Raw genomic sequence first — 16011 nt, 5'->3', positions numbered from 1 at the left:
TAGCTCAGATCTCCACCTTCTATCGAGCCAAGTAAAATAAAGTCTCAACCTGCCAAATCTTCAGAAATTATTGTAAAGATATCAGATGCACCATCTGAGAATAGAAAAACGCAAAATAGGAACTAATTTCTATGCCCCACCCCACATTTCTGTTATTCATTCACCAAAAAACCTATCTACTTCCATGCCCTCGAGATGGTACTTGCTAATAACATTTATTAAGCACTGCTCTCTGTTGCATGCTTTACCACATTATTTCACAGGACCTTTCCAGCAACCCTAGGGGCAGGTACTATCATTATAATCTTTTCAAAGAGAAGGATGAGAATTCAAGGAGCCTGTCCACAGCCACATAGCTGAGAACTGGCAGACACCAGGTCTGTGCCCAGGCTGGCTGAATACAGAATCTATGTTCTTGACCCCCCCGGGGAACAAAAAAGGCCAAACACTGAACATACGTGTACCAGAGCTTGGGATGGCGGCTCACGGAATGATTTTTTCCATTGGTAGGAGTGTCTTTTGTTGCTGATTTACTCAACAGGAATTCTTGAAGCTTCTGCTTTACTTCTGTACTTGCCACTGCCCCTGAAACACACGCATACAGACACAGATGTTGATTTGGGGCTCTGTTCTTTCATGCCTCTGGAGCATTTAGCAAAAATTAAGAAGCAATACCACTGGTCACTGTATAGGAAGCTTCCTACTAAAAGAAGAAACCAGAGTCTAAACGGGCTTTTGAGAATGGCACAGTAATGTTTTATAACTACTGCTCAAACCGCCAATTTTCAAAGGACCTTTGATGATTTCTTTAATTGCTTCTGCAGAATGGGGAGTCTCAAAATTAATACTATTTTTTTCTTAAGGTTAAAAAAAATGAGTAATGAAACATTGTCTTTTAAAAATCAAGAGTCTTAGGGGACGACCATAGAAGTGATTGAACACAATATAGTAATCTTTCCTGAATTGCTAGTTTGAAAAACTCATGTTTTAAAAAACTCTTTTGAGCATTAAGCATGTAAATATTGCTGACAGTTCCAGTTCAAGTCATCTGATTTTAAACCTTGCTACATCCTGATTTTGAACTGACCTCAGACAGGGGAATTATTTGGATCTGTCTCCCTCTTGTGGATAGTTTTTTTCAACAAATGTTCTGCCTTAAATCTTCCCAAAGTCTGGGTACTCAAAAACTAGATGGAGGCAAGGCTTGACTTACAGAGCAATTATTACTTGAGCAGGTGGAAGGTCTAGCGAGGAAATGAGGAGTAAGTCTATCATAAAACAATACAGCATGGCTAGATTGCTTTCATGGAACCTTGTTTTTAAGGTTTGAAACAACAAAAATCAGTTATCTTTGCCAAACAATGCTCTGTTTGCTTCCTGAGGCGCTGTGCAGCCTGAACGCAGGGAGATGAGATGTGAATGTCAACGCTTTGTATTTGGGTCCGTAGTTTATTCTTTTAATTAAATGCAGCCAGTTTTGACAAGTTTCTTTTCTTTCTTTTTTTTTTTTCCCGATAAGTTTAATTCACTCCTTATCAGGCTTTATTCTGAATGACATCAGCTAAACATGAGGGAAGAGATTGATCTTTTACCCTGGTGCCTCTTACTTTCTCGTCCTCTATCTTTGCCTCTGAGAGGAGGAAGCTGCTGTTCTCTGCGGTGCCTCTCTACTTCCTGTTCTTGCCTCTGCTGCTCCAGTTTCTGCTCCTTTTCTAGGAGTTCTTGTTGCTGTTTTATGGCTAGAAGTTCCTGTTGCAACTTGCGAGAAGAGAAAGACATGAGAGTGTGCAATTTCTTTAGGCTTCATTGTCATCACTGACCAAAATCAAACTGTTAGGAGCTTCTGGAACTTGTTTCTGTTTAGTTTACATTTTTTACTCACTTTTTTGTGAATTATTGAATCTAAAGACAAACAACTAATGCCATAAATGGACTTCAGTCATCAATAAGCAAATTTTTAGGTAGCTTCATTACCTGTGCCACCCCACCAAAAATCGTTACCAAATTTGCTCTACTCTTTAGTTCCCTGAGTAGCTTCTCTTTGTACACCTGAAATATATGCAACAGGCAAAGGCAAGAATGGCCTAACAGTCTGTTCTACCAAGCCCCTCCAATTATAAATAAACAACTGAAACCTTCATTTCCAATCCTGAGAAATGGTATGAAAAATAAACCAAAGGAAGGGTGAGAAATCAGTTAATTTGGCTGAAGTCTACCTGAAACAGAATGAATGTTAAAAATTTCAAAACCTGGGGCGCCTGGTTGGCTCCGTTGGTTAAGCATCTGCCTTCAGCTCAGGTCATGATCTCGGGGTCTGGGGATCAAGCCCAGAGTCGAGTTGGGCTTCCTGCTTAGTGGGGAGTCTGCTTCTCCCTCTGACCTCTGCTTGTGCTCTCTCTCTCTCCAATAAACAAATAAAATCTTTTAAAATTTTTCAAAACATTACAGAGAATGTTCTGATTAATGTCAGCTATACATCTGTAAAAGGCTTTCTCTCAAAATAGCAGAAGCCTAGTTCATTCATCCAGTTTGTAAAAAATGTTCAAATTCGAGACTAATGGAAGTGATTTTGTTTTGACCAAACTACTGTCAGTATGTCTGAATCTCTTGACTTCACTTCCAAACAACGAGTAACATGAACATGAAGGATTCTTAATAACTCTGTTGACAAATCCATTTATCCTCAGATGCAGAAGTAGATACCTACAAATAATAGTAAATGTGCTCACTGTGGAATAATTAAAGATTTTGAGTTCTACTTAGGCTCTGAGAATACTAGATATGAAATCTACTAGATATGAAACCTTACAAAACTACTCAAACCCCTGGTTCCTCATACATAAGAGAAATAATCTCCATCACACATGTTCAGAATGCACATGAAATTTAGTTTGTAAGTTTGGACCATACTAATTTTGTTATTACTATTTTTAGATCTCTATCCTAATAAAGTTGGTGTAATTTGCTATTTATATTAGATAGGTACCTAAAATTTATGCTGAAAAAGTGAGAGAAAAACCAAAAGGTTTGTGGAATAGCAACAGAGGTACTCTGGAGCAAAAGGAAGCCAACTCTGTATGCTAGCTAACCTGATAGCCTCACGTTTCCTAGAAGGATAAGGTTAGAAGCATTTCTAGTTATTCTTCATATTGAAATCTTTGGCATCTTGGCTTTGATGTATCAATCCCTTATTGGATGTTTTTAGATACTCCATTGTAAAAAAGAATTTATAACTGTACTTAAATCCTGCCTTAGGTATTAATTCTATACAGCTACAGGGATTGGTGGAATTGATTTAGTGCTTCAATCAAAGCCCCAATGAAATTGAAATTTAATCTATTTTAGGAATCTAGAAAAGCACACAATTTAATTTCCATAGTTATTATTCATTACTGAAGATTGCCAGAATGCCATTGAAAAAAAAAAAAGAGAAAGAAACAAAACATCAACCACCCAGTTTCAGATGTTCTGATATAGGACACGGGGAGGACGATGTGGTAGCTTTGATGGCAGATAAGGCAAGGCTACAAACCTTGGAACAACTGTCTACTGGCTGTGTGGTCTTGGGCAAGTTTCAGTATTTCTCTATGCCTCGGCTTACTAGGTAGAAAAATGGGATAATAGCATCAAACTCAACAGATGTTGATTATAGAAGCCAAAGATTCAAAATGCTAGTATTAGTAAAGCTTCACGTACTGTTTCTTATAAACATAAAAGTCAAATGAATGTTAAAAGCATCAACTCTTAGCATAAAAAATGTTAAGTAAAATGAAACAAAAGATTTAAAAGTAAAAAGCTTCCTAAACTTAAAAGGCATTTTAAAGCAGGTCTTTGTTTCTGAGAAAACAGCTTGTTACTTTGGAAAATCATTTCAAAACCTAAGTTTTCCTTTTAGCTATCTCAGAATCTTTTTTTCTGACAAGAGCCTCTGCTTTTCCTATATTTTCCAGATGTCAGTAAACTTCCTGTATTACTTTGTTTAAGCTAGAGTAACAATTAATTTCCTACTAGCTACTACTACTAAAGTGAAATATATTACTTTAAAATATTTTATATTGATCTTTACAATTACAAAAGGTATTAAACATAAATGAAAAGAAGTATTTAAACTTCTTCAGGGCAACATGAATCAGGTACCACAGCAAAATGAACTATACAGTTACTTTTAAAAGTATGGTGAAAAATATAAATTTTATTCATTCATCATTGTCATCCTAACACACCAAGAATGAATGGAAAAAGAAATCTAAACATCAATTCCTAACATTTTTTCAAGGGTCAAATAATAATGCTTTAAAGTCATTCAAAAATAAGTCTATAAACTAAAGGAAGCTTTCCTATTCTACAAAATACAGCCATGACCTACTGGTTCCATATGAGACCCAACACAAAATTCTCACTCTTAGTTTTAAGACATCTTATAGATCAATAAATTGCAAGAGTTCTTTTAGTAAAGTTCAGTAAAGAAGAAATTATAATGTTTTATATCAGATATCAAAGCTTTTTTTGGAAAAGAAGATAAAATTGGCCTTTCAGGCTAAGAAGTATCTTCAAAAAAAAAAAAAAAGGACATGGGGGGAAGAAGGTAAAAGAAGCATTTTTACCTTCTGAGACACTAAAATTAATGTGGTAAATTTTTATAATATTGACATAGATTAGTTATCTATATTAATCTGACATAAATGTGCTTGTATTTGATGTATGAGTAATAGATCAAGTGTCTAGAACTTGTAATTTATTGTATTATTAAATTAACATGTATTTACATTTTGAAGGACATATGCATAAAAATGGAATTAAATTATAAATATTCACTGCTTTATGTTACTGTCATAATAAATTCAAACTAAACATCTACTTAATCAGACCAAAATAGCTTTGTTTTAAATGTCTTTGTCAAGAATTTGAAGGACACTTCACAAATAAAGAGAAAGGGATATTTATCTCAATAATACAAGAAGAAATAGATACATATGTACATCTAAAATGACTTGACAAAAAAAAACAGTCCATCATAAAAATTCTGGGACATGGATATATTTCTCTTAGAATAATTTATGCAACTTGGCTCTAATTGTCAACTCCTCCCAAAATTCTTTCATTAAATTCTTATCTGCAGTCTACTAAACTTATGTAAAAAATATTTAAAATATCTGCACCAGTTTCTTCATATATAATTCTCTTGAGCTTCTTATGTCATTATTTTAAATGTGTGCATTATGAGGACTTCTTCATGGTGAAAATTAGGATATATTCAGAACATTTACTTATATGGAGGTGAGTGGGGAGATGGGTGAAATAGGTGATGGGGATTAAGGAGTGTGCTTGTTGTGATGAGCACCAGGTGCTGTATGGAGCTGTTGAATCACTATGCTATACATCTGAAACTAATATTACACTGTATGTTAACTAACTGGAATTTAAATAAAAACTTTTAAAAATCCACTTAAAAATCAAAACCAAAACAAGAAGGCTCTCTCTTTGTCATTTCTGGTAAATAGTTTATGAAGATTTTTTAAAAATATAAAACAGATCTTCCCAAGTTCATGGTTCTTGGTGGAGAAGAGATGGGGCAAATGAACAAAATCATGTAGAAGACAAACTAAACAGATGTTGGAAAGTTACTATTCTCTACAATTGACGCTGTAAACTAATGGAGGAGAATGGTAAAGGCCCCTCCAAGAGCAAAGCTGGTTTTTAGTCAGCATTCTTACTACTTACCCAAAGTACAATCACAATTTCCTCCAGGCCATACTTCCATGTCTTAATTGCTGTGAAACATCCCCCACCCCACCCCGCTCTGCACCACTGCAAGTGCTCTTCTTATGCCCATGTCCTGTAGCAGGCTTCCTGAGTGAAGAGGTCAGAGGCAAGGAAACATTTGCTACCTTGATGTGCTCCTGGAGCTGAGCCTGGTGCTGCCTTGTCAAGTTCTCATGCTGTTTCTGAAACTCTGCAATCAGGAGCTGCTTCTGGATTTGCTGCTGTTGCTGGATAAGAAGTAATTCTTGCTGCAGTTGCTTCTCACGGACAACAGGATCCACCACAGGCATCATCATCCTGAGGTCCGTCCTTAAGTCTAAAGGTGAGATGGGCTCTAGGCCCACAGGAACCTCTGACTTCACATCCACTAGAGAAACAGGAGAAAAAAAAAAAAGGGTGGAGGGCACGGCAGAGGATAGGAAATTAGCACATTGATTTTGAAACAAACAAAAAATAAAAGACATTAGATCCTACACACAAATTTTATGTCAACAAGTGTAGTCATTTTTTTACAAGGATCATTAGAAGGTCTTTAGTGTATTAATTTTGGTAAAATGGACTCTATGCTAATTTTACCCAGCAATACTCTTTTCATGAATCTTCTAAATTTCTCTTTTCAAAGAAATGAATCCCCCCTAAAAAGTCCCCCCAAAACCACAGAGATGAATCCAATTATTTCCTGATATCAAAGTCCTTCATAAAACTTACTTTGCTGGATGACTCACACAAGTCAAGTCAACTTAGGACAAAAAAATGTTACTCTATTGAGGAAAAGATGCCAGGTTATAATAGAGAACTTCTATCACAACTTAATTGCCATACTTGCAAACATGTTAGTTTGTAGTCAGAGGTAGAAGATATATTCTAAGATATATTCCTCAAGAATTAAGTAATTCCTTAAGAATTAAAGCTTTCAACCATGTATCTGCAGAGCTATTGGACAAATCTGCACACTAAAATATTGAAAACGGGGGACACCTGGGTGGCTCAGCGGTTAGGCATCTGCCTTCAGCTCATGGCATGATCCCAGGGCCCAGGATTGAGTCCCACATCGGGCTCCCTGCGAGGAGCCTGCTTCTCCCTCTGCCTATGTCTGCCTCCTCTCTCTCTGTATCTCTCATGAATAAATAAATAAAATCTTAAAAAAATAAAATGTTGAAAATGGTGAGTAGATTAGTTAATCAACCACAACAATGGCACTAAGTCTAAACATGGAGTGAAAGTAGCCAAGTCTCCACGTTCTGTTTTTTCAAAGATGATAATCTGCATTTCAGTTACCTTAGTCCTAGAATGAGTAAGGCACAAAAATGGTGAGGAAGCTTAAAGCAAATCAAAACATTAGAGGAAGAAATATTGGATGAGAATAATTAAGTTGATAAGAATAATTATAAGATATTTAAATTAAAAAAATAGATAATGTATATAAAATTCTCAGCACTACTTCTATTAGATAACTCGTAGGACAGTATAAACACAAAAGCTCATAGGTAAGGTATATGTGCAGTAACAACATGGAGTTGTTAAACGGCGTAAGTGGGATAATCCATACCAAGTACCTACAACATATAGCACATTTCTCAATAAATGCTCTGGGTTTTTTTAATTATATAAAAATGGAATTTTCTTATGTGTGAAAATAAATCAACACTGTTTGGCTAACAAAGCAAAAATATTAAGAGCAAATAAGCAAATAAAATTGTATGAGAGGGATCCCTGGGTGGCGCAGCGGTTTAGCGCCTGCCTTTGGCCCAGGGTGTGATCCTGGAGACCCGGGATCGAGTCCCACGTCGGGCTCCCGGTGCATGGAGCCTGCTTCTCCCTCTGCCTGTGTCTCTGCTTCTCTCTCTATCTGTGTGACTATCATAAATAAATAAAAATTAAAAAATATATTAAAATTGTATGAGATTTCCATTTAATACTAGAAAATGAAAACAGGAAAACTTCTAGAAAAATGGAAAAAAAAAAATACAGGAATATAAATAATTTTTAAATTTACCTTTACTAGTAAAGAAATGCAAATTTTAGGTGAAAATAAGAATTCATTTTCTAAGTATGAAATATCATCTCTATGATTCATGTGTATGCATATGTGTGTGTATATAATGTCCCATTGTGTAAGCATACGACCAAATATATAATTATATACTGTAAGTGGTACTACCAAATGGCTTAAAACTTCTGAAAAAAATGGGAATATGTCGGAAGAGGCATTAGATACTCTACCATTTGATTCAAGTTTGCCAACTCTAGGAATGTATCTTAAGAAGACAATAGTAACAGGAAAAGAAATAGTTCAATGTCATACTGTTTACTGAAGTATTATTTTGATTGAAATCATCAACTACAAGGAAATGTCTAAGTAAAGTATGTCACATCCATATAATAGAAAAGCACATAATCATTAAAAGTAATGTTTATGGGAACACGAAGAATGCTATTACAACATTAAGGAAAAAAACAGTAAGAAAAGTGACATACACCCTATGATAACTCTTTAAATAAATATAACTTAAGTCAACATACATTTATTGAGAATCTTAAATTCCAAAGCCTGATTTTAAATGTTGGGTTCAGTAGGAAAGCAAAAAAGACAAAAATTCCAGCCCTTTTAGAGCATATATCCTAATGGGTTTTTAATTGTATTAGTCTTTGAATTCTTGTAGCAAAGGCTGGTGAGATACAGAACAGAAGATAGCTGTATTTGGGGTGGAAATAAGAATAATTTTCCCCTTCTTACTTTTCTGTATTTTTCCAAATTGCATCTAATGCTCTGACTACTACTGTAAGTAACTTAGATTTGCAGATTCCAGGTTGGGAACTACAAAGTTAATATTTCATGTGTATTTAAGAGCTATTTTCAGTACGTTGAGAAAGACTAACAGAAATCTTATCTGTAGAGGTTAAGGCTGCAAATACTAAATGAAACATTAATGTCCTTACTTATCACTTGAATTGCATGTGCCTACAAGGCATGTGGTGTGCACCTGTGGGTGGGGTGGGAGAGGAGTTGGTATCAATCTTGGGTTGCTAACACTGGTCACTTTTCAATGTATTGATCAGAAGCTTGCATTGATGGTACTACATATGTCACTTTAATGAAAATGGTAAAACAACTTATTAATAAACCATAGTTTGGTGGATGGTGTCCTTTAGAGTAACGATATTTCTGAAAATAGAGATAGTAATTGTGACAAGTTTGGGATTAGACGAGCATGATGGCCTTTAACAGTTCTTAGTTGCAGTGTCTGATGCAGAACTTTCAATCAAGACTCTGGAGTAACATGAGATTTTGAGCATTAATTTATAGAGTTGGCATGGTCCCAACGAAAAGCAATGACTGTTAATAATGTATTTCATTTTTGCATTAAAAAGGCCAAACTACAGCCCCCAGTGTTTGCATGGAAATCCCAATAAACAAAGGTCAGAATTTAACCCTATAAAGTCAAAATATAGAATTTCAGGAGACCCTGGGGTCTCTTCTTGTTGGCATTCTTCATATCCATAAACTGTGAACATCAAATCCCTAAAAAACCCCTCCCTACAAAACAAGATAAGGGTGAAAAAAGTCCCAGAACTCTCCAAAACAGCTATTGTAAACCTCAAAGGGTAATTTGACTTCTTAACCTGCTATCCCAACAGAAATGATTGTGTCTAACTGCTTGCCTTTGTTCAGAGACTAATCACTAAATTGTGAAAAATCACCCTCAACTTACAAAAACTGCTCTTGATTATAAATAATTGCCCAAGACTGAGAGAAAGCGGCAAGCAAGATCCCAGCCTTTCATCCAATTTATTCAGCAGCAATCCACATTCCATTTGTCTAGACTAAATATAGCAGCGTTTATACAAGAAATCAATAGTGCTTGCAGAGAGGAGAGGGAAGGCATGAATATTTCATCAAACTCAGAGAGAAATGGCAATCAGCAAACTGATGGTGCTGTGTAGGTCATCTTTGGCCTGCTGGATTAGTTCTATTACTTGGACAATAGCTCATCTCTGGCTAATCATAATCATATCATAACCATTCTTTCTATTTTTAACATTAATTGCATTGTGGGTGACAAAGACTCATCGTATTCCAAAAGAAATGATGGATTTTTCTTACAGCGTCTGTGACAGGCTAATAAGCCTCCCCAGGAGCAATAACAGTAACACAAGACCAGGGCGGAGTTTCAACAAGTTATAGTCACTCTCATAGCACAGAATGTGAAAGAAAGGGCATTGTCCACAGCTGCTATATTATCATAATTAGAAATAATCAACTTACAAGAAAAAATTGACCACCAATTTTAACAATGAGGAAATGGAATCATCTCTATTCATAACATTTCTTGTCTAGGAACATGCAAATTCCTTACAAATTACTTAGAACAGGTGCCAGTGGTGCATAAATTAGAAAGAAGTTGATGCAACAAATTGTAGTTATTAGTAGCACTAGTTATAAACAAATGATGTTTTCTTAACAGATCTCAATTACTTTAGTTCAAGACCTCATAACTTTATTTGGACTTACTATGCTTGTCTGAGATTTCAACTACATGCCAACACATATATATGTTATATTTATATTATTATTCTAATACCAAATGCCCAGTCAGAACATTTCCAAATATATATTAACTAGTCTTAATTATCATTTTACAGAGCCCTGTTCATTCTTTCTCCAGTGTCTGTCTTTCTTAACTGCTTCTTTGACAGTTATTTCTTCTTCTGAAGAAATTCATGAATTAATCAATTCATGCAATTTTGTTTTAGAAATAGTTTTTACTTTTAAATGAACATGGAAACAAAAAAGCTCCCATTTCAAAATAAAAATATCAGATCATATAGATATGTATATTAACCACATTTATTTAAGTAACGGACATACCCTGTTGATAGTTGTAACTTAATTTCTTTGACAAGCATTTTTAAAATATTTTTAAAGTGTTAATTCAGAGTTCAAAGGATAATCTAGCAGCCATAGTGTTTAATTCTTCACTTTAGATACTGTTATTTATAGCACAGGTAAGTAAGAAGAATTTTCTATTTTCAAAACCAGAAATCTTTGGTTGCTCTTGGTCAGCTAATTTACAAACAAGAATTTGCAAACCCCATGGATAGAAAAATTCTAAGAAGGCACAATTTTGACCATTTACAGCTATCATAACTGGCTGAAGACTGTTAATGCAGATCCTCTGAAAGGAGATCTCAAAGCAGTAGAGTGCAAACCAGAGGTTTTCACAAAAGATTGGCATAGGTACCATCCCACCACCAATTTGTATGCATCAACTCACCTAAACAATCAAAACCTGAAAAATGCAATAAAAACTAGGACCATATTTATCTCAGTTAATATTCATAGTTATCGCAGCTGTAACTCAGGGTGTAGTAGCATCACCAATGCTGCCCAGAGCCAGTTTATGTGGAAACTAAGTTGTTTATACCAAGGAAATGGTTGTCCACAACCACTGGCAAGAGGACATATGAACTACAATCGCTAGACCTGGGGAGAAACAAATGTTGCTCTGATTGTCTGATCAGCTAACGTAAGTAGTTTTCATTGTGAGCCTTCTTGAACAGAAACTGAAGAGGCCTTGGGGATGGGTAGACGACAATTCATAAGTAGCACATCATAGACTGCTCTAACTATAGCACTGTATGTCAATCCCATCTTGAGCAATCTAAGGAATTTGCCCTTCAATGGGGGACAGATTTTACCTTCACTGCCACTTCGTTGTCATTGGTTATTTTGATAGCTGGAGAGAGTTTTTCAGGTAGAATCCATGGGCTTGGGGAAATAAATGGAAGAACTCAAGTCTTCTTCTTCCGTCAGCTCCATGAACTTGATTTAAACCCATTTCAGTCACCTCGTTACCTCCTTTTCTGAAATCCTGCTACCACCTCTCACCCCCTTCTAAGAATGCTTTGGAACTACACACATACAATTACATATTTTCATTTACATTTTTACTCCTTATAACCTGTTGGTTATATCAGAACAAAAAGCTATTGGAGGACAGGGCATGCCTGATGCTTGTATCTTGTTTCTCTAGGCTTTTGTCTCAATAACTACATAATTGTACAAATTCTTTAGATATACTATCTAAATAAAGTATCAGAGACTATTTAGTACTGTATGTATCTAGAACAACATTGTAGTCATTGCTATTATGTATCATCAGGTTGATATATCATTTTTCATTAATTTCTTTATTCAGCAAATATTTGTAAAGCCCTATTAAATAACAAAAAAAGCTTTTAGTCAATAAGGGAAGTCAGGAAAGCCTTCAGAAAACTCATATTTTGCTGCAGAAGATCAACCCATAAACTTATGTAGAAAACATGATACATGAAAGGCAATGATGCTGCTGTTCTAGAATCCTACACGGGCCCTCTTCTATTTTCTCACCAGGACTCTCCATGATAATCCCTTCCATTTCCAGGACTGTATTTGCTTTGTTGAGGGTAACAATTCTAGCTCCATCCTAAACATCTATTCCAAACTTGCAACCCGTATGTATAACTACTACTGGCACTCTCCATTTAGCTGTCTTAGACTACTCGTTCCCCAGTACCTCTGGTCTCAGTTATTGCAGCGAGAGAACACTGAAGTGATATCTGACTCCTCTCCCTCCCTTTTATCACCCATATCCAATTGACAGAAATCATCTTTTCCACTCTCAAATCCTTTTTTGAATTCACAAAGACCTCTGCACCACCAGACTGTTTTACTGAAGCAGTCATCTGTCACTTTCCAGGCTAAAAAACCCATCAGTGGACACCAGTCTTTAACATGGCTGGCCTGTCCCCGTCTGGTATGCTTTCAGTCTCAACACCACCTACTTTCCCTTCAGTTAAGTCACATTGATCTTGCAGCTCCTCAACACTCCATGCTTTAACCTACGTTTCAGAGATGCCTCATACATGTCATTGCTTTCTAAAACCCAATCCCACCCCATTTTTCTAGACTGATTCTTACTTAACCTTCATATAATAAAAATGATTTGATGCAGGAGGTCTTTCCAAGTCTTACTGCATTTACCTATTACATTCTGCAATTCCTTTCATAACATTTGTTTGTGTGCCTTCACTATTATCCTAAGTTCCATGAGAGGAGGGACCGTATTTTCAGTGTCTAGTATAGCATGAACACAGAGTAATGCCTTCATGCATACCTAGAATGAATGAAGGAATAACTTAATAATTGACAGAAGAATCATATAGGAGGAATAAATGAATAAATGACCGAAGAATCATATGGGAATAAAATTAGAAATACATGTGCACAGATGCACACATATACACATGGCATTAAAATCCTAAAGCAATTACTTTTTAGGTCCTTTTGACCTGACCACTTGAATTTCAGATAAATATTATTTGACTGCTTAAATTATTGATAACTGAGTGTTTCTGGCAATAGTGAATAAGTATTTGGGGAAAAATAATCTCAAATATTTTCTTATCTATTATGTTATTTCATATTTCCCAGATCCCAATGTACCCTGAAAACTCAGTGTACTGACAGGTGACAACCACCAAAGTAGGGTGGAAAGACTCAAATAAAATTTACCCATCCATGCTGTTTTCTCAGTGGGGATCACCAAGAACAGGTCACAGTGCAGAATGATCTAAACAATAAGGCCTAATTTATAAATGATCACCCCATGTTATATTATCAGAAAATCAGGCCAGAATGGTAAGCTAAGAATTTTTTCGTCTCTAATTTGAAAAATGGAGAATTAGATTAATATATGTAAATAGAAAAGAATGGAGCCTCCCAAAGTTAATTTAATCAAAATTATTTAACTTTTTATCTAAAATAACCAATAATTGATTTTAAAAATATAGAATACCCCTTAGTGAAGGCTTTTCATTGAAATGTGTAGTGTCACTTTTGTCTTGGAAAGCACATTTTCTCTGAAAAAGTAAATTAATAAATTTGAGTAAATTAATGAATTAAGTAACATCAAACATGGGATAAGAGAAAAACATGTAATATATCCTCAGTCTGATGACAAAACTGCCCAAATATCATTTTAGTAATACAAATATTCCTAGCTGATTTTCCACTGTTTCTACTGATGACAGCATCATCATGAAATAAAAAAAGAATTAGGAAATTATCAAACACGAAGAGAATAATTTTTATAACAAGAATTATTTAAATTGATTAGTCCGGAAATATAATTCTCCCTCAAAGTGATTTTGTTCAAGTTATACACATCTTTAGTTTCTTCGAGTACACTAATACATGGCATAAATGAAAAGAAAATAAATGCAAGAAGCAATCTGGGCTTTGATTTACTATTCTCTTATTTCCCAGGGGTCTGAGCAGGAAACAAAAATAACCACAAATGACTAAAATTTCAGTAGGCCTTGAAATATCAACATTTAAGTTAAAGAAAGCTAACTTTTTAATCAAAGCCTTACTATTTTGATTTACTTAATTCAAATTCCCTCTCTGCAAATATGCTTTTGAATTAAGCAGTCATAACAAACCATAACACAAACATGAATTGCCAACTCATTTGTAATACCCACTTAGTTCTAAACTATTGCAGTGTTTGCTAGTTCCTCACTATTTGAGAACTGAGTAAAAGCTTCATTGAGCTTCTTGCATGATGGAAACAAGATCAAGCCAATTTCTGCAACTTCCAGGTAATAGGAGCTAAGAACCCAATCCATATTATTTTGTAATCTGAGATAAAAATTTAACCTGACATAATATTACCTGAGAATGACACCTTCGGCAGATGAGAAATTTTAGTCTTAAAATAAAAATATAAATATTAATCCCAAAAAGTTATTTATATAGCCTCATATAACAACTCATCACCTGGGACAAACAAGTGGTTTTTACAAGGAAGGGGGGAACAAACTGTTTCCTCCACGTATTTTGTTCCTAAAACTTATATGTTCTTCTAGGTTACAGATAATTACTAAATTATTACTATTTGCAAATGGCTAACAATACTTTCTTCTAATTATGAAAACCTAGTATTTATAATAGCAGATTCCCTTCTGACTCCACATTCTAGTTCATCATCTGAAATGTAAAATAAGTTTAATAAGTAAGTTTCAGTTGAATGAATGCTGATTGGCCAAACAGCTCTCTCAGCAGATACACGTCTGTAACAACATTCTTCATGTCCCAAATACCTTTGTTTATTCAGCAAATATAATTTTCCAAAGAATGTGTTCCCACTCTTCTAACAGGAACTGTTGTTTGTGGAAGTATGTAACTGTGTTCTTTCTTGATAGGAGAAAAAGAGCTTTTATTGGTTCTTGCATCCTGCCAGGAAAATTATCTTTCACCAGTAAAAAATATTTCAATCTTTTCTGAGAGTTTCAATGCTTAATATATTCAAAACAACAGCGTGAATTAAAAGGTGCAGGAAAGTACAAGGAGAGAAAGAGCAGAGATGCCAGGCATGAAGCTTCCCTTGCTTCCTCTTTGATTTCCTTTCTGCCCTCTAATCTTCAATGCTGCAAAATGGGAAGAGGATTTCAACCAATGCACTTTTTTTTCCTTGTCCAGGTCTGCGCTACACATTAAGTTCTCAGGAAATCTTCATTACAGGGGCACCTGAGTGGCTCAGTGGTTGGTCTGCCTTTGGCTCAGGTCGTGATCCTGGGGTCCCGGAATCGAGTCCCACATCAGGCTCCCTGCAGGGAGCCTACTTCTCCCTCTGCCTATGTCTCTGAGTGTCTCTCAGGTATAAATAAATAAAATCTTAAAAAAAAAATCTTCATTACAAAATGAAAAGTCTTCAGTCCCGCTAAAACCTTCTAATACAGGATTGCACTGGCTTTTAAAAACCTTTCTTTAAACAGCTGGACACTTCCTTCAAATAAAACCTTCTGAATAGCCCCAACATAAAAAACCAGCACAACTCTTCAGGGGGAACCCACGTCTCACCCACTAGCTTCCACTCTGTTCCTTCCCCTGGGAATCCAGACTCCATGGAATTCAGTTGAAAATCACTGTTCTAACTTCATTATTTCTTTATTTGCTAAATTCAAATCAAAAGCAAATTACATTACTGCTCTTTCAAAGAACATGCATTACTGTTTTATGGAATTATGGGAATTTGGAATTTTTGAATTGGAAATAATAAAGTTTCACTTTGTACATAAAATTTGGGGGGAAAAGTAAATGTTAAAAAATAAAAAATTCATCTAACGTTGCATAATTTCAAATCTAGCCAGACAAATGCATTGGCACCTGTGTTTATGTTATTGCCACATGGTGGCACCACTTTT

At 35.3% G+C, this 16011-nt stretch overlaps 1 protein-coding gene across 1 annotated transcript in view; it reads right to left on the bottom strand.

Annotated features, from left to right (window-relative positions):
- The window catches only part of HDAC9 (histone deacetylase 9), a 910451-nt gene that overhangs the window by 425599 nt on the left and 468841 nt on the right, over positions 1-16011 (bottom strand). Inside the window, 3 exon segments of the mRNA XM_055314616.1 lie at positions 459-585; positions 1608-1758; positions 5889-6130. Coding sequence (XP_055170591.1) covers positions 459-585; positions 1608-1758; positions 5889-6130 — 520 coding nt within the window.

The sequence above is a fragment of the Nyctereutes procyonoides genome, unplaced genomic scaffold (assembly GCF_905146905.1).
Source record: "Nyctereutes procyonoides isolate TBG_1078 unplaced genomic scaffold, NYPRO_anot_genome, whole genome shotgun sequence".
In the NCBI taxonomy this organism is placed as follows: Eukaryota; Metazoa; Chordata; class Mammalia; order Carnivora; family Canidae; genus Nyctereutes; species Nyctereutes procyonoides.
Note: the sequence above shows the minus strand (reverse complement) of the source record. Positions and strands in the feature narration are given on the sequence as shown.